The 19,828-nt window shown below is 40.0% G+C and overlaps 1 protein-coding gene across 2 annotated transcripts; it reads right to left on the bottom strand.

Moving 5' to 3' along the window:
- Positions 1 to 411: 411 nt before the first annotated feature.
- On the bottom strand, positions 412 to 19,390 carry SCP2 (sterol carrier protein 2). Of its 2 annotated transcripts, none has more exons than XM_069023431.1 (16): positions 19,260 to 19,390; positions 17,000 to 17,054; positions 16,357 to 16,428; positions 15,737 to 15,868; positions 14,956 to 15,020; positions 13,811 to 13,937; positions 13,083 to 13,146; positions 12,721 to 12,807; positions 11,958 to 12,108; positions 11,069 to 11,216; positions 9,363 to 9,470; positions 7,374 to 7,527; positions 4,796 to 4,889; positions 4,042 to 4,171; positions 2,527 to 2,606; positions 412 to 1,298 (listed from the first exon to the last, which is right to left on the bottom strand). In XM_069023431.1, the coding sequence occupies exons 1-16, from the start codon at positions 19,299 to 19,301 to the stop codon at positions 1,203 to 1,205; spliced, it is 1,605 nt and encodes a 534-aa protein (XP_068879532.1). In that variant the 5' UTR covers positions 19,302 to 19,390; the 3' UTR covers positions 412 to 1,202. The 2 variants fall into 2 exon arrangements, with proteins under 2 accessions (XP_068879532.1, XP_068879533.1); XM_069023432.1 differs by having other exon boundaries at positions 4,796 to 4,886.
- Positions 19,391 to 19,828: the final 438 nt, after the last annotated feature.

Below are 19,828 nucleotides of genomic sequence, written 5' to 3'. Positions count from 1 at the left end.
AAGTGATTGGGCCATCTTCACATTCCTTCCAAGATATGAACAGTGAGAAAATTCAGTGGGACAGAAAGATTTTTGGTCTGATGGAGTAGAGCCATTCTTACTGCTCAGCAATCTGTCACCATTCACAATAGGAAGCAGAATGATTGGCTTGAATTTGCTCATTTTTGTTATTATTTTAGTTAAACCAGAGAAGTGAAAGTTTCAGTGTAAGTTCCTCAGCCATAGCCCACGTATGTGAGGATGTGAGATGTATCTGCTGGACTGAGATGAAGTTTATGGACCATCTACTAACAATGCCTGAGGAGGAAAAAGTGGATGTCTGCAGGTGCCCTGACAACCTGAATAAAACACTCCATTCAGTACATTAACATGAAATCCATGTTTATAATTTGAGCAAGAGACACACAGAAGAACAGGAAAAGTATATTTAATTTTCTATTAAACTTCCAACCAGAATACATTTTCCCAAAACAGAACTTAAATCTTTTACATTACTGACAAGAACTTCACCATGATCAACACCAGATTTTACCAGGAGAAAACAGGTAACATTTTGGTTGTACTCCCTCTCTGCTCTCCTGGGAAACCTCTGTTTTCAAGCTGAAGTATTATCAAATCCTGTGAACCTCAAAGCAACATTCTCGTTCCTGCTTACTTCTGGATATTTTATTTATTTTTTAATTCCAAAGTAGTAATAAGAAAAGTATCTTATAGCAAACTTCTAAAACCTATTCTAAAAAAATGTTGTTAGAGATCCCCTTTACAAGACCATTTTAATGTAAGCAGCAGCAAATTTTAGAGTGGAAGTCTGAAAGTATTCGTATGACCTGCTATTACAGCCTTTAAAAAATGCAACTCATTTCATTGATATGCCAAAACTATTTATAACTTTCCTCTCTTCCTTCCCAATTAACCTCAACAACAGTAAGCAGCCTAATTCAGCTTAATTTTTACAAAATTGTCCACATTGATTAGAACAAAAACTGTCACAAAGCCCCACCATGTATCATTTGTGTTAGTGCCTCAAGCTTAGCCATAGAGAAACTGATGGAAATTGTTAAGAGAATTAAGGTCTCTAACCACAGAATTTAGGTGAGAGAGGTCCAATCAAACCCAGCCTGTGCCATGTTATTGATAATGTCTAGTTTCATTCTACTTTTTTGTCAACAATATCAAGTACTGACTATTTTACTCTACTGAGCTCAAAGTTTAGCTTTGCCTGGCTGAAGCTGTAGATTCTGAAGTTTCATTGCCATGCCCATGTTCCCAGAAATCTTCAATTTGCCTTGAAAGAATGCCTGAAAAGAAAGAAAGATTCTGTGAAATGCAATACAACATATACTCCCAAATGCACCCTTCCAGATAGTTATGGGTTATCATGGATGAGCAGTTTGGTCATTCCAACAGCTCTGCACACACCTCACATCCAGCACCAAATGCATTGTCTGACTGTAGAACAGTAAACCAAGGAAGTTGTATTTTTATTAATTTGTGATACCAGAGAGAATAAACTTGCTTGTTTCTTGGATTATCACAGCCATGGATGTGTACCTGGAGCAGGCAGAACACCCCATGCTTTGGTGGCAACTGTTCATAGCAGACAAACTGATTATTTCAACTGCAAATAATAAAACCACGGTGACAGTAGGTGCCATAACTGATTTCTTAGCTCAAATCCTCCTCAGCCTTAACTGGCTTTGTTCCTGATCAATTCAATTTTACATATCTTGTTTGTGAAGCAGACATACAGAAAATTTGGATTTTTTCCTCCAGACCTTGTAAAAAGATGAACTGCATGCAGCAAAATATCCAAACTGTAGATGTAAAGCTGGCGTTGCTTCTGAATTTTCTACATGTATATTACAACATTTCTATAATGTGTTTTATCTTCAAATTTTCCCTAGACACATTTCAGTTTGCAAAATTTACCCCATGATTACCAGACTAAAATCTTGAAACAGTTACCTAGAGCATTTCAAATTTGGAAGCACAACACAGCAACTTGAAATTAACTTAAACATCTGGTTTACTTGTACACTGTGACTGCTCTTGGCACACAGAGGAATAAAAAAAAATGAAACTAATGAACCAAAAAAACCCCAACCCCCCCACCCAACAACAATAAATAATCACAGGCATTCAGTGCATGCTCACCTCAATTTCTACTTTTCAGCATCAAGATGACTCCTTACACTAATGTCAGCTGTGAGGGTAAAGCCCTCCAAAGAGAGGACCACATTCCTTCTTTCTTATGGCACGTTGCAAAAACTGGACTGCCCCTCTTCTCTGCAAACCAAGCACTATTATATCTCCTTCTGGGATATCACACAGGATACATCCCTGCAGGATGTCTGAGATATGTCCCTGTCCTTGATGAATCTCATTTTGGCTGATTTGTTCAGAGAACACCAAGAATTTTTCAGATCAGCCATGGCAGTTGGATGAAAACATTGAAATTATTTCAATTTAAACACATTCAAAACAAACCAGTCAGTCCCCTGATCATGTCATCTTTGCCCTACTTACTGTCTGAGGGTTCATTTTGCCAGTCATGAGTGCCAACAAATCGGTGTCAGCCATTGTGATTGTACAATCTGCCTTCTTATCTGCAAGACAGGAGTTGAATGAAGATTCAAACTGAGACCTGAAACAGTTATAGGAGCTACAACTACATGGAGCATCCCTTCATCCCACAGGTCAGCCAATGGTACCTGAAGTATGTACAAGTAAGAGACATTATAAAGATATCAGCAAGAGGCCACCCAAAGCCAACAGGCAGCTGGGCCACCTTGTAGCACAGACCACCCCAACACTGAAGAAAGATGGACCTTCCTGAAAAGTTAAGCAAATTAATTCCTTGAAAATAAATAGCAATCTACTTGTAACCAGATAGAATGTTCATTGAAGCACTGATAATCATCTTTGAGTTTTATCAAGCTTGTATTTGCTAGTATGAAGATCAGCTTGGAATAGATGAGTTTTCCCCTGTGACACTCTCTGAAGATATTCATTACTGACACTTCAGGCATTTCCTGCCCTCTCCTTCCATGGGAACAACATGTGCATTCTAAAAGCACTCATTTGAATTAATCCAAATACAAAAGTTTATAGGATCTTCTTACTAGAAATAAGCTGGAAAATTACTTTAATGAGCTCTGATATAAATACTGATGTGTGTACCAAAGGGCTAAAACCTGCACACATCTTTTCCTACACTCATCATTAAATTGAAATATTTGATAAATTGTTGTCCATGCAACAGAAGACTGTGGTTTTCTTTTTGCAATAACTTAGAACAATGAATTTCTGAACTAAATCCCCTGTCGTGTTTTTAATTAAAAGGTCTGTGATGCAGGTTCATGGATATATGAGATTCTGAGGACTGACTCTTGTCTTGGCTTTTTTTTGGGTTTTTTTTCATTACTAGGGTATGTGACTTCTGATTTGAGACACGACATTTTCATGGCAAGGGTACAAATCCTGTGTTTTCAATATTTTTATGGGGTTCCCCAACACCACCCAGCCTGTATCTCATTTCTGCCTTTTTAAAAATGGAACTTGAAGTTTATGCCAGCTGGTACAGCACTGAAACCAGTCAAGTTTTGTTGCTTAACTAGCTGCAGAAGAGAATTAACCTGACAAGGCAGACCAGTTTACTGCTTACCAGTGTCTCCAACAAAACAACTGAAGAAACAGCTACAAGTTACATTTCTGGCCAAAATTTTAAGAGGTGAGAACAAAAAAATCCCAGAGGTTTGATTTTTTACTTTTTTTTTTTGCCTTTCTGATTCCTGTGAAATCATGACAGATCTGCCTGTAGCCTCTAAAATACACAATTTTCTCTAGACAGATTCAGAGTAGAAAATGTTTAGTTCTTGGTCTGAAATGCCATGGATTAAAAGTGTCAATAATAAGAAAAGTTTAAAATTAAGATAGCTCTACATCATTTTTGCTCAAGGTCACTACAGCTTAAACAGAATACGAGTCTATATTCATTAGTTTTATGTGTGTTCTGCAATGACAGAATAAAAGAGCACTGACCTGAATTAACTGCCACAGAGCCTTTACCGTTTTTCACATCTACTACCCAAGTTGCTTCTTTCCCACCAGGACCATCTTTTATTTTGAAGGCAAAGATTCCACCAATTTTCTTGACAAATTGCTCTCCTTCCTGTAATGACCATGGAATGAGAAAGTTAGTAATTTATTTCAACATAATTTTCTGATTGTATGGATTTAACAGAAGTAATTTAAAAACCTTCACCATTCCCCATTAGGCATCATTTAATATAAAAATATATATTATATAAATATATAAATATCTATTCCCCATTAGGCATCATTTAAACAGGCATCAAAAAATCTAAACAAACAAAAAACTCAAATTAAGATTGACTATCTATACTGAAATCTATCAAACTAAGAAAAAATATCACTGTCCTAATAGCCTTGTCCTGATACAAGTTTGACAAAATAGGATTTCTTCTTCTAATCACACAAAGCAAGCACCTAACACCAAACACAAGGTTTCCTTGGTTAGTTAGCAAGCTCCTTACATACAGCCTAAACTTGCCTCCACTGAAATATCCTTATGCAGGTAGGAACTGTGTGGAAAAAAAGTAATTTAAAGTCATGTCACAGTGTAGAAAGTTTTCTGTCAAAATCCAGATCTATAACATTTGTTTCAATGAGCAGTGCTGAAGAAGTGATGGATGCCAATACATTCCCATCAGGTTTCACACACATTCTGTTATGAATTAAAATCCTGTTGTAGGTAAAAGAAGTAGTCAGGTACCTCTTGGAGCCTCTTTTCAATCTCTTTGAAGACCAGATGTGACTTAAATCCATCAACAGCTGCACTGACAGGCGTAGCCACAATACGGCCACTGCTGAAATGAAAAGCCCATTAATTTAAACACTTTAAATCACATTTTCAACATCTTCAAATTATCATGAATAGGCCTAACACCAGCAAGAAACATTTTAGCAGTATAAAGCAACTCTGGTATCAGAGTGAAGTTTGGTCTCTTGACAGCTTGAATTACAATTGCTCCAGGTATCTGTGTATTCTGAGTGTATGAACTGAAGATTAATTTTATAATGAAAGTAAATCATTAATCTTATTCCTGATACTCTGGAGTATTCACCCTGCATGGCCTGATAGCAGCATGGAACCCAATTCTTCTTTTCTGCAGGGGTACACAGAGCTGAAGTACAGATAAATGCCCAAAGAAATGGCAATTCAAGCAGCAGGAGGAATAAGTTTAGAGCTGTGACCATCTCTTGGCAGCAGAGTCCAAAACTGTGGTCAGATTTGATACTGCTAAAGGGACAGAATTGCTCAAGAAATGTTGCTGGAACTTACTGGGGTGGTATTGACACTGCTGTACAGATGTGTGACAGGGCAGCAAGAGTGGGCACTGTGTTGTCTGAAGGAGACACATTCATCTAATAAACCAAGGCTGTACCAACAGGATGCAAAACCGTAAGGTTCAGAAAAAGCCACCAAACAAAAAGCAGAACTGTTTCAAAAACTAATGCAAAATGGATCAGGACCTGCTGCCTTGATGCACATTTTACCAGCTATTCCTGAAGCCACAGGCTTGATCTGGAACCAGTGATCAATTGTATGTACCTTGCTGTAGGAAACTGGTGTGAAGGATCTTCATAAATATGGAGTGTCACTACCTTTCCCTTAATTACACAACGCACATCATAATTCGGTTACGTAAGGGGTGTCTGAGCACATCAGCCACACTGTTCCATTCCCAAGTCTGACACACATTAGTGCAACTCTGTGCATCAGGGATCTCCCACACAGAGCCTCTGGGAGAACTAAAAGGTTTTAAACTTCTCTAGTGTAAGACGAAATGAGTATTGCTAAGATTTCTCTGGGTTAAGTTGTACTTAAGAAAATATTTTAAAAATTCTAAGCACCAGTGAAGGTGAAATGAACCACAGTAAATTAGACTTAAGTTTCTTCAGGAGAAATATTATCTGTACATGAAAATCTCCCCCTGACAGGAAGGACTACTTTAGCAGCACCTCAAGGCTGATGATATAAAAATAGCATCAGTTTTTCTGTTCCACAAGGTGACAGTATTTTTAAAGACAAAGCTCAAAGCAGTGGAAAAAGGTGTACACCCTGTAACAGTCTTTTCCCCTCAGATTTAAAACTGTACCAACACCCACTGACAAGTTTTGTGAGCATGTTTGAAGAGAATCCATGAGAAGACATATTTTTCCTCTATCTTTTTTCTCACATGGTACAACTTCTTAGGGATTACAAAAGAGAAAGAATTATCACTCCTCACACTACAAAAAGTCACCGCTGCAGCCCTTCAAAGTCTAGTGGCTTCTCTTACCACCTCCTCCACAGATTATATAGTCACCTCACAGGAATTGCACAGGTTCAGCTGACACAGATGTTAGAAATAGCTGAGCTGGGAGGGAGGGATATGTTTCTTTCTGAAAGGCCAGTGTATGATAAATTCTGCTGTTCACAGGTTTTCAGAGAAAAAAAGTACTGGCACCAAGCTTTAAAAGCCATAATGCCCACAATAAGCAGGTCAATCTTTCTAAGGAAAGCTGAAAGTGTAAACCTAAAGGGAACTGTATTGTAAAAGTCTCCCCTGAAATACTAATATAATACAAATTTTAAGTGTTTTCTCTCAATTCCTGTCCATTCCAGCAAAGAACTAGAGCAGATGCAGCCAGCTTCACAGCAGTGCTCTCCTCTCACTCTGAAACAGGCTACAATTGCAAGTGCAAACTCTGTAGCCAGGACTGGGCAAGTAACACACCTGAATTTTAAGGAATTACAGTATCACATGAAACAGGGCTGAAAGCAACCCTTCATAGACCTAAATTACTAACAATTTTAGCAGTGAAAGCAGTGGTTTCTCTGTTCCCATCGATGTCTTGCTGGTTTTGGCAGATCGCTAGTTTCAATTAATTAATTTTAATGCGGCCTGTTTTGTTCTTGGAATGGTTTTCGTTTGGTGGCTTTTTTCCTTTGAACACTACTCTTCCTTACAATCACATGAGCCATTTTTACAAGCCAGTTTGAGCTCGCCAATAACTCTCAGCGCACAATGTGACACGACAGCGTGCGAGTTATAACCTCGGTACAGACCTGTAGGCACACAAGAGTTACAAGCGCCGGGTGTTTTAGTCTACAGCTCAATCTCTTCCTTGCGCAGAGGCACGCAATAACTCTAAAATAACTAAGTTTGGAGCGCACAAGAAGCAGGACAGCGGGGCTCAGGCAGCAGAGCCGCCTGCGTGCTGCACGCAGCCCAGCAGCGCGCTCCGGAAGGCCTGGCGGCGCAGCCCGCGGCTCCCCCCGTGGCGGAGCGCCGGCCCCGGCTCACCTGCGCTCCTGCGGGAAGCCCATCCTGAGCAGCGTCACGACCACGGCGCCGCCGATGCCCAGGTTGTGCTGCAGCGCGACCTTCGCCCCCGGCACCTGCCGCCGCCCGGCCAGCCCGCGCAGCTGCCAGCAGAGCTCCGCGCACTGCGCCAGCCCTGAAACATCGAGCGCAGAGCGCGCCGTCAGCGAACGGGACGCGAACGGGCCGCACCGAGAGAGCACGGGAATGGGATTGAGAAACTTCTAGGGATCGGAGCTGCCGGGAATGCACTGTATTTCCTTGGGAAACCCCTTTTCTTCGCAACCCTGATACTCCCTGATTATGTTTACCCTCGGTCTCCCCCCACTATTCCATCTGCTTTTTCTGCAGTCAGGCTCCATCCCACCGCACACGCAGAATCACAAAGGTAACTGGGTTGGAAAAGAGCTCCAAGATCATCGAGTCCAACCTATGACCAAGCACCAAGCTTGTCAACTATACCGTAGCACTGAGTGCCATGGCCAGTCTTCCCTTCAGCACCGCACCATCTCCCCGGGCAGCCCACCCCACCCCAAATTAAATCAGCCTTTCAGTGTAGAAATTCCTCTTGATGTCCAGCCTAAACCTCCCCTAGCATGGCTTGAGGCTATGTCCTCTCATCCTGTCTCTAGGTGTCTGGGTTCCAACCCTTCTTCAGGAAGTTGTAGAGAGTGAGAAGGTCCCTCCTGAGCCTCCTTTCCTCCAGGCTGAGGCCCCCAGCTGCCTTAGCCACTCCTCACAAGATTTGTGCTCCAGACCTCTCCCCAGCTACATTGCCCTTCTCTGGACATTCCTCACACATTTCTCCTTTCCCCCATTCCCTTCCTCTCCCTTCCCCTGGACAACTGCACAGGTCTTTGGAGAAGGTAGACAAGGAATCTGCATGTCATGCACCAAATTCTCCATGCTGTCAGCTGAAACATTACGAAGAGGAGGAGTTAAGGAGTTTTAAAATTCCAGTCATAGATGAGCATGAACAGGTTTCATTCACATTCCCTCAGCCTCAAGCAGAGAGAGTGTGTACTGTGGTACAGCCTGGCCTGGAATGCTTTGGATATTTAAGAGGATTTATATGACCCTTGTTTAGCACATAACTGGCCTCAAGACTGTTTCCAAGGGAAATGAAGCTGACAGGCTGGAGATTTGCAATTTTTTGCATTTTACTGACTCTTCCTCCATCCCATGGCGATGGAGAAGCAAGAACGCCAGTAACTGCCTCTGTTTATATCACTGTGTAATTGACAAAAACTAACGCAAACCTGGCAGTGCAATACTCCATCCTCTTACAGATACCCACAGTCTCATTTATCTGGAACCCTTTTTTCCCCAAAGTTTCCTAACACTTTCCCCTGACCCTAACTGCATATTATAACTCCCTGTTACAACTGTTTAGATTGAGATTTGGTGTTTCACAAGGTTTCATCTTCTCCCGTTTTCTGACAACTTCTCATTTCCAAACGAGGAAGGTGAATTATCTTCACAAATCCAAACACATTTTATGCAAGAGCCAACTCATTTAGAAACAAACACAGCAGGTTAAAGGAAAAAAAACCAAAAAACCAAACAAAACAAGGGAAAACCTATGTTGCTTGGAAATGGTGATCAAGTAAGCTTCTGTTATAAACATCACATAAATATTTTGACATCCAAGACTTAAAAAATTGGCTTCTACTACAGCTAACAATGGTGCAGGCTATTCAGAGGCAGTAAAAATCTCCAAACCCAGAATTTTAAAGGATGACATCATATTAGAATAGTTATTCAAATACTATTCAGAAATTGTACTATTGAGCAATCTTTTAGAAAAGGATAAGCTGTGCCAACCTGCCCCAACACTTGGATTATTTGGAAATAAAACTGGGAAGAAGCTTTGAGGCCCTCACATTTCAAGCCTGAGTGGGAAGCACCTGCATGCTCAAGAGCTGTATCTCCTATCTAATGGGTGTGAGTAAATGAAATGGTTTTGCATACCTGTGGCACCAAGAGGATGTCCCTTGGAAATCAAGCCACCACTGGGATTAATAACCCATTTTCCTCCATAAGTATTGTCTCCTCTGTCGATCAGGTCACATGCTCTTCCTATAAAACAGTATTTATGTAAGAAAAATGTTCTTTTTTTATTTGTGATTTTTCAATTCTGCAGTAACTTACCAGAGATGCTGTGTGTCAGTCAAACCCTAGGAAATGTTACAGCTCATATTTTGCAAAGAGCAGACTGAAATTAGCCAAACTACATTAATGAGACTGGCTTATACCACTGGAGAAAGCATAACATGGAAGAGAAGCACTTGGTACAAAATTGTTTTTTAATTTGCAGTTGAATTGTTCTGTTGGTATATACAGCATTATGATATAATCAGTATAATGAAGCTATTTATATTTTGTTCATGAAACTACAGTGATAACTATGGTTTTTGTCAGTTGTAATTTGTGACCCCCAGGACTTGGAGGATGAACACCAAGTTGAACACAAGCCCTTGCCACAAAGGCAACTAATGGTAACTTGGGCTGTGCATTAAGATAGTAAATAACACCACTCAGACTAAGGCTTAGAATCATTTAGCTTTCCAGACTACAGGCAGTTCTCCCTTTTAACCAGGTTCTGACTCATTTATTCTTGTGCCAGCTTCTTCAGCCTACATTATTAACACTGAAGTCTAAAAGAGATCTGTCATGGTTCCATGGTGCCGTTAAATGAGAATACCAGTTAGTCTTGCACATCTAAACCCACAGTGGTTTATGTCATTTCATTAATCTTTATGCCTAATTAGTCTATGACTCCAAGATAAGTTTCATATACTATTAAGGCCAAACTGGCTAAGGATTGTGAGAACTGCACTATGAAATTACCATGCACAAGACTAATTATTTAAATAAACAAGTACCACCAGGATTATTCTGCATCAATTAAAGGAACAAAGCTAAAGAGCTTCATGTACCTGTTTAAATATGGCAAACATTTACCAGTTTTGCTGCAGATACCATAAAAACACAGCAAAAATGACAGTAGAAAGCAAACATTCAAAGGCAAATATCTGAAGACCTACAAACACTCTTCCTGGAGTTCCATGAATGTTTCTGCTTCAGTAAGAAAGCTCAGACTTAATATACCACCTAGTGCCAGAACATGGTATTTTCTCACATTAGTTAAAAACAAATCAGAGAAAAATTATATCAGATGATTATCTATGCAAAGCAAGAATATATTTAGATTTAAAATACATAATGAAGTGAAATAGTAGTTCAATGCATTATTTATTTTAAATCCATCAAAAAGCTCTTCAACAGAAAATTTCAATGGTTTGAGTTACATACACAGAGCTAAACTCCACTGCCATTTAACCTGTTGTAAATCCTGCAAATTCAATGACATTAAACTAATGTGGACAGATTGAGCATAGTTATACAGTTGTCTTTAGATGCACACTGACAATGTGCCAACAACTCTGAGGCAAAGATGTTTCAAAGATCAGTGACTTGCTAAGGCCCTCCACAGCCAATTCTTGTCCCATTTTTATCTCCTTAGAAGGAAATATATACATGGAAGGAAATTCTGGGGTAGGTAAGAATATAGGCCTAAAAAGGGGGAGTAATACTGAGATCACAGGAGTCCTTAATTTGGGTATTTTTAGTGCTTTCCATTTTAATATAATGATGGTTTCCATTGCTGCTATTACCTTCTGGACACAATCCCAGAGCTTCATAGGTGATTAACTCATTAACTGAGAAGCAGTCATGAAGTTCGATCACATCAACATCTGTAGGTTTCAGGCCTGCTTTTTCAAAACATTTTTGTGCAGCTCTTTTAGTCATATCATAGCCAACCTGAAAAACAGAAATTCTACATTAAAATATCATTACAGAAATATAGCTCACAGTTTTATTTCTACACTTCATTTTAGATGTGCTTCTATAGATCCTGTCAGTGAAAGTAACCTGTAGGAGATGGTATTCTGATTTATTTTAATGCATCACATACCAGAGTTTGATATTCATACAATAAAAATTATCTAGAAAGAAATAATACATTCTAAGGCTTATTGCTGGCATGCAAAAGCTTTCTGGGAAATATCCTCTATTTCTTCAATCTTGCTCACAAGCCAAATTGTTCCTTTGCATGACTCAGACAACAGCCTTGAAACAAATCCTCAAAATGTCTTGTTACCTTTTTCTATGATCCACCTGATTGTTTTAAGTTTCATTACTATTATAAACAGAGAAATGAAAGACATTTTCTCTTTCTGTTCAAACTGTTTAAAAAGTAGCCTGTAAATAATTTCTTAAAAACAAGATTTCTGATAGTCTGTTTATAATTTACTTACTGTCATTCCACAATCATACTCTTTACTTATTCCACATCTATCCAAATTAAATCAGTTTTATATTCACTACAAAGCATAATACATTTGTTCACTGACATGAAAATGTCTGCAGTATCATAAGGACTTGCATGTACTAAAACCAAACAAACAAAAAACCCTCACAAAACACAACCTAAAATCTAAACAACAAAACTAAGAAAAACCACCCCAATGAGTACCAGGGAATACAGAATTGCAAACCTACCATCTTCATACAACTCTTATCTTCAAATGTGCTTGGATAATCAGTAGCCATCACCTGGGCTACAATTTCCACAGCTTTTGGCTGCAACTTATGTCTTTTCACAAACTCCTCATTAGCCAAAATTGCAGCTGCAGCACCATTTGATGTTGGACTGATTGAAAGAAAAATAATGTTGTTATTGTTCTAAATGAGTAATGTCAATCTTCATTAGATTGTTGATCTTCCATAGATTTATCTTCAAATACAAACCGAAAAAACAACAAACAAAACCCCACTTTCTTTGGCTGATACCACTGAAACTATAAATTCCATCAGTGCTTACTGGACACTTTCAGTAATATTTATACCAGACATTGAAAATTATGACATTGAAATAGAAATGTATCATTAAGGTTTTTCAATTTAGGAAAAATCAAAGATTCTGCTTGGCTATAAACATATATAAACACACATACACCCTCCAAAAGTGCATAGGAAAGGTTGAAGAGAAGAATTAACACTGAGCAACGGATGCACATTAGTAAAAGACACAGAATTACATAAGAACCCCAAGGCAAAAAACTTATTTCAGCTCACTGTATTACACAGAGAGCAAGTATCTAGTGTTTGGGCATGACAGAGTTTCCACATTTGTTTTATTTATAAAAGGTATTACCTAAAGCAACCTGTAAATTATAATTTACACACAAACAAACTTTTAGATGTCCTACCATATTTGTCTTAACATCAAGATCTATTTCACAATGCAAAGTCCTCTCCTTACCAGCACTGCAAGACAGTCAAGAAATCAAAAATTTTGCGAGAATGCAGAACTTCATCTAATGTGTACTCCTTTTGGAACTGGGAATACCTAAGGAAAACACACAGATGCCATCTCAGATTGAGCAGCAGACATACTAACATCACACTGTTAGGCAGCTAGAGAGCTCTTTTTACAAAGTATATGATACTGGACAGAGAATTTATTTTTGTATATTTCTAGAATAATTTATTTATTTTTTCATTACATAATAAAGCACGTATGCTGAAAATATTCTGAACATATTCTAAAAATATTACTTTGTTGTGCATGAATTTTTTTAACAACCAGGGATGTTCACTATAGAGGCAGGGTACATGACTCACGGGTTGTTGGTTGAATGGCTGTGGTTCTTCCATGCAATTTTCGCAAAGTATTCTGGATTTGTCCCTGAAAAGGGGAAAGAAATCTGTGTTGAAATACTTTGTTTACTCAAACAGTGCTGACATAACAGTTTAAATATTGTGTCATAAGCATCTGACCTTTACAAGCATCTTTACAAGAGACACACACTGTTACGAAGGCTTTCCTTAGAACTCAACTGAAGTTTCATAATCACATAAAGACTACTAAACATGGCTGAGTTTTAGCTGACAGAAGAGCCCAGTTGCACATTTAACACTTAAATAAAAACACAGGAAACCAAGTGCATTTTATTTGATGTATTATTATATTACTGAAACGTAAATACTCATTTTCCTATCAGTGCAAAACAGCTGCAGTGAAATACTAGAGTCTAAGTCTAAAATTTTTTCATATAATAGTCTAAAAATAAAAGATGCACACCAGGCCAGGCTGTTACCTTGGAGCCAATTCCCTTGCCTGGTGAGGGGTAGCAAACAGCAGCTGCCAAGTACTAGATATTAAATCAAATCACATACCCAACAGCTTTTGCCAAACAGTTCAGCCCCAAGCCCATCTACCTATCCTAAGGCACAGGGATAAAATGCAGGAAGTTATGCAACCATAATGCTACCATTTTTTAAAAACAAAACCCCATTATTTTTAAATCACTTCATTAAGAGAAAAAAATGAAAAAAATCATTTAACAGACCATATTTCTCCATATGTTCTTTGCCAGCATTTGCAAACATCTGAGGTGCCACGGGAGCACTTGCTAGGCCGTATTTATTTATCATAATTTCCAAGTGTTTGTCTATAGGACTAGTTCTGTCTGCAAACTGAAAACAGAAATACAAAGCAAGTCATCATTTCCTTTTCTTGCCAACATCACCACACAAATGTCACAGACTTCAAATTAGAAGTTTTTCCAATATTTTAACAATTCCCTGGGCAGTATGTTGCACTTCAGTGACATGTTTAGAAGTATTCCTACTTTTCCAGCTATAACAAGAGAATAAAGAAGCAGAAAATGCTTAACATTATACCTACCACACTGATTCATGGCAAGGATCACTGCTACATGATTTCTATCAGTCACTATTTTCAGCAGGGGACTTTTGGTATTTTTCACTTCACTTAAAATCCTACAGTTAATACAGTTTCAAATTACAAAATTAATACTGTATTAGTATTTTCAATCAAGCTTAGATGAAATATGGTAATGCATGTGAAAAGACAAATCTTGCTCATTTTTATCACTTGCTAAATTTAACATTCTTCACCCAAACCTCTTGAATATATTATCAAATTTGGCAGTTCTGTAGTTAAATGACATATGGGCTCTAATATTGCTTGCCTTAAGGCAAAATACAAACAAACCCCCACACACTTCTCCAGTAAAAACAAATAAGAGTCAATAAGCCCTTAGTTTCTGGGAGAGTGTGTTAACAGGTCAGTTGAGTAAGCATCAGGCCAGAAGACCCAGATTCTTTCTTTGACTTGCTGCGTGGGTTGAGAAAGACACTTCAATTACTCAAAGCTCCAATATTTTATCTGATACTTTCATTTTTCCCCTTTTTTAACCCAGCCTTTAACATAATCTAGGCAAAATACAAAAAACATGACACACAAATTTTGCATGGAATGTTTTAGAATTGATTTTTGTAGTATGTCATAGCTGCCATCAGAATCACAAAACTCATTAAAAAGATTCTGTGGATCAAAAGAATGGTTTTCTTTGTCATCATCTACAGTACCACAATACAGCAACTGGTATTACTGAGAATACATCTCAGAGAATGAGGAAGTGTCTCTCATCTACAAACACAAAACATACCAAGTGTTTCAGACACTTACACCTGAAGCAAGAGATCCTTTTGCCATCCTCTCAAAGCCGAGTGCCAGAACACAGTCTGCCAAACCTTAAAATAAAATTTGGGGCTATTTAAAGCACAATGTGATTATAAATGACTCTATGTACTAACAACTATTCCAATACAAGATATGTACACGAGCACCTACCAGCTGCTCTTCCTTCCTTCTTCATTGTTGAAAGAGTCAAATTAAGATGGACAAGATATTGATACAAACATATTGATACTTAAGAATGACAGATCACTACAGGGTTGAGGTTTATTTTTAACTGTCTGACAGCAACTATCATAGAAAACCAAGCATTTATGTCTCAGCTACAAATACTAGAACAATCATACACAGTGTTACTATAGTTCTCATAACAGAAACATCAGCATTTGAGTGCAAGAAAGTATCAAAGTCCACCAAGGAACTGCAAAAACAGAGGAAATATTCATCTGCCAGTTCAAAGCATAGTCTGTCAGTCTGCTCTCTCCCCTCCCTTCCAAAAATGGATTAGTTAAACACTTGTATTAACTTCAAGTTTAAAAGAAAAGAAAAAAGCTTTTTAGTAGATTCTTCTGTTCATCCTGCAGAATCTAGTACCTGCAGTACTATCATGCAATTTGTTCTGCACTCCTCCAAACAATTATTCCAAACCCTTAACTGGCAGTACTGACTAGGTTCATACAGCTTATGATACAGGAAAAGACACATACATCCACATACACCATCCTGCTGCATCCCAGAAAATCTCTTAGGTGCAGAGAGCAAAACAACTCACCTCCTTCTACAAGCTGTCTGGCCATGAACAAAGCAGTGGATCCAGTAGCACAGTTGTTGTTAACATTAATGATGGGAATGCCAGTTAGACCCAGACCATGGTAGATTGCCCTCTGCCCACAGGTTGAGTCACCTTCAGATAAAAACACAACATTAAAATAAGGTACAAACTCACAAAAAGAAATCCTGCCATGTGTGTGCAGTGCTACCAATTAAACTGTAAACTTGAACTTCTTGAGCTGTCACCTTGAGTATGGCTCTCAGGCATCCAGAGTAAAGAACCTCAGAAACAAGATGAAACTCCTCGGATTTTAAAACCAGAAGTTTGTCCTGTCTCTGTTTCACAGGCTGTGAATCAAAGAGACATAACTGGACTGGACAGAAGGGTCCTAGAGGTGTGGCTTGGAAACTGCTCTAGGTATCACAGCAGACTGACCCGACTTCAGCCACAATACAGTCATTAATAGAGAACCAGAAGGAAAGGAAATGGAAAACTCTCTTTGGAATGGAAATAGATTTCCCTTTAATAGAAAACTTATTGATGGCATTCCTCATGCTTTATCCACACAGATGTCTGCAACTGTCACAGAAGTCACATCCCAATCAAACAACATTACTCACCATAAACATAACCCACACATGCCTGCTTCACTGCTGAATAAGGAATCCCAGCATCAGCTAAAGCTGCCTGGCCTAAAAAAAGAGTTTAAAAGTTGGAAAAAAAGTTTAAAATTGAAGGGGAAAAAAAGAGCAGCTCTCTTAACCAACCATAACATGCAAACCTTGAGCAGTATGTATGATTCCTGCATTCACAAATGAGTTGTAGAAATTCTTTATTATATGGTGCAAATGGTAACATAGTCTTGTACCTCATAAGGACAATTTCATACTCATATGGACAATTTCACAGTATTTTGAGTTCTGAACAAGCTTCTTTATCAGAAAATTCCATTCAGTCAATTCTGTATTCATGTACCAAGGTTCTTCATCCCAGTGAGAGTATGCTTTGAATACTATAGGTAAGTATCAAATTATTTAAGTGCACAATCCAATTTTAAGCCATCCTGCTGACTTCAGGCTGGAAGGGCTGACCTGGACAGGTCAGTTATGGATTTTGTGACAGTAGTCTGAGTTTTAAATCTGCTTTTTATATGTATTGATTTACTGAACAGTAGTTTTTCCTTCACATTTGTAATAAAAATATTGGCTGTAACACCTAAAATAAGGATCTGCAATCAAATAAAATGCTTTATTGCTAAATTACCTGCTTCCGTAGCCATGTCAGGATAATCAGCGCTCTTCTCATTAGGCTTTGAAAACTGGAATGAGAAAAGGAAGAAGAACAAGCCAAGAATAAATCACAGTGAGATTTAATTTATCTTTTCCTCAAATTGGTATATTTAAAAGCTTTCTATTTAATTTAGAAATCAGTTTTTAATAATGAAAACAATGTAATTTAATTAACCCAAAAGTGCATGCACAAAATCTTTACAATTCCCAAGTGCTGCTGCCAGACCCTGTGATGGATAAAAAGAGAAGATTGTGTAACTTTATGGAGCTGAGGGCCATTTTTGGTCAGGGTTAAAGAAGACCCATGACTATGGAGATGGACAATAATCCTGTCCAAAGCCTGTGGGTGGAACAGAGAATAACTGTCATCTTCACTGATTCATCATAAAACATGACATAATATTCACTGAGGCTTTGATAAGTACTTCCTTTCCACTTCCTTTTGTTATACTTCTATTTATAACAAGAAATTGTTTGTTCTTTGTACAGAATTTATCATACCTTACTCCTCACAATTGGAGTAGAGGTGGCATTTCTATTTTCTTTGCAGTGTGACTCATTAGAGACCACCAGAAGTATATGTGGTTTGCATTCTACATCCCTAACAGAAAGGGTCACTGCTAAAAGAAGTCCTCACACTAACTACTTATAATCCCACAAATTATTTGACATCCCCTGTGAGTATATAAAAGTTAACTTGCTGCCTCCTTCTGCTTATCTCCCTGACTACAGTCATTTGTACCACTTAGCTGTACTTTCTGCAGTGCCTCCTTTTGTTAATTTAGACAGAGAACCTACACAGCAAAGGTCATAAGAAAAAAACCAGTTGGTGAGTTGATCATTGAAGTCTGTAAGAGTGATTGGTACTGCTTTGATTAACAGAGAGGAGAAGAGAATACTGACAATTCCACAAGTTCTGCTCAACTGCTAATTGAGATGATCCACTTCTGAAAATGAGGAGCACTGTGGAACTGACAATTACACACACAGGAAACATGGACTGTTGTTGTGAGAAGATATAACAAATTTTAGCAGCCATTACATCATTAATATTAATCAAATAGAAGCAATACAGTCCTAAAAGATTTCACAGTAAAATACTTAAGATGTAATATGGTGTCTGAGAGGTTTTACTTGTCCCTTACACAAGGACATTTGTGAGGACATCACAAGTGAGCTCAATAACTTCTACAACTACATTCTGTGATCCAGTCCAATAAACACAATTAACAGAATTGTCTTTAACCTTTTAATTCCTCCCCTATTACATCACATGCTGGAGAAATACCCATGCAGCAACAAGACAAAAAGTTATTATTTAAAAGGTGGCCAGGGGGACGAGTTTCTGACTACTCTGGCAAATATCAAAGTTGTCTTTAGATTCATCTACCAAGACAAAAATGGGTCCTTTAGCTTATGTTCCTCTTTGAAAATCATAAAATCGTTTAGGTTTGAAAAGACCTTTAAGATCAAGTCCAACTGCTACCCAGCACTGCCAAATCCAGCATTAATTCACGCCCCTCCGGGAACATCTTCGTGTCTTTTAAGTTCCCCCAGGGACGGTGATTCCACCACTGCCCTGGGCTGCCTGTTCGTGGGTTTGACAACTCTTTCGGTGAAGGAATTTTACTTAATTCAAATTCTAACTTTAAACATGCCTTGTGGAAACTTGAAGCCAATTCGTCTTGTCCCATCACTTGCTACTTGGGAGAAAAGCCCCACTCCCACCTGGCTACAACCTGCTCCCGGGGAGCTGCGGAGGAGCTGAGCGGGGCGAACTGCGCGCTCACAACCCGAAGGCCGGGAACAGAAACGCCCAGGAGAGACCCTGCAGGGCCCCTGCCCTCCCTGAGCCCCGGGACGGGCGCTGGGCCAGCGGCTGCGGGGACACAGGGACACTGTGCCCGCTGCAGGGCTGGTGTATCGACCTGCTCTGCGGAAAACCACGTTCACCTTGGCCGGGGTCCGCCTCCCTCACACACCGAGCGAGGCTGAACTTTGCGCGGAGCCACTCGCTGCCGCCCGGGCCGGAACCACACGGCTCCGCCAGCGCCCTCCTGAGGCGCCACCGCGTCCCGTGAGGAGCTTCAGCCGCACCGGGGAGGGCGCAGGCGGCTCCCGCAGCACCTCCCCCTCAGCGCCGACAGGGGACAGCCGGGGAGCGCCGCCGAGGCCGGGCTGGCGCGGGCCGCGTCCCCCCGCGCACACACGGGTGCCAGGGAGGGCAGCGGTACCTTGGTCATGCCGACGCCCACCACGAACACCCGGCGCTGCATGATGGCGATGAAAGCGGGACAAACTCTCCTCTTGCTGCTGCCGCCGCGTTCCGCGAGCCCTCAGCGATGCCGGGGGCGGGGCCGGACTGCCGGGGGCGGAGCGAGCGGCCGGGGAGTGGCACAATCGCCCCGCCCCTTAAAGGCGCGGCGCCCCCCGTGCGGCGCTGGCTGGGTTGTGCCTGTCCATAGCACAGCCATGGCCAGTCCTACAAACATCCCTGCTTATCCCTCTGAATTCCCTCAGCCTGAGGATTATCAGACGTTTTTTCCAAAGCGGAGGTGCAATGAACCTACTGTTTTCTCTTCGAGTCTAGAGAAGGGCAGCGAAGACGGGGAAGGGTCTGGAGCACAAGTCCTGTGAGGAGTTGCTGAGGGAGGTGGAGAGGCTCAGCCTGGAGAAAAGGGCGCTCAGGGAGGACCTTCCCTCTCTGCACAACTCCCTGACAGGAGGGTGCAGCCGGGGGGGGGTCGGGCTCTGCTGCCATGAAACAAGGGACAGGATGAGAGAAATGGCCTAAAGTCGCACC

The sequence above is a fragment of the Aphelocoma coerulescens genome, chromosome 8 (assembly GCF_041296385.1).
Source record: "Aphelocoma coerulescens isolate FSJ_1873_10779 chromosome 8, UR_Acoe_1.0, whole genome shotgun sequence".
Taxonomy (NCBI): domain Eukaryota; kingdom Metazoa; phylum Chordata; class Aves; order Passeriformes; family Corvidae; genus Aphelocoma; species Aphelocoma coerulescens.
This window is presented reverse-complemented; position numbering and strand designations above follow the sequence as displayed.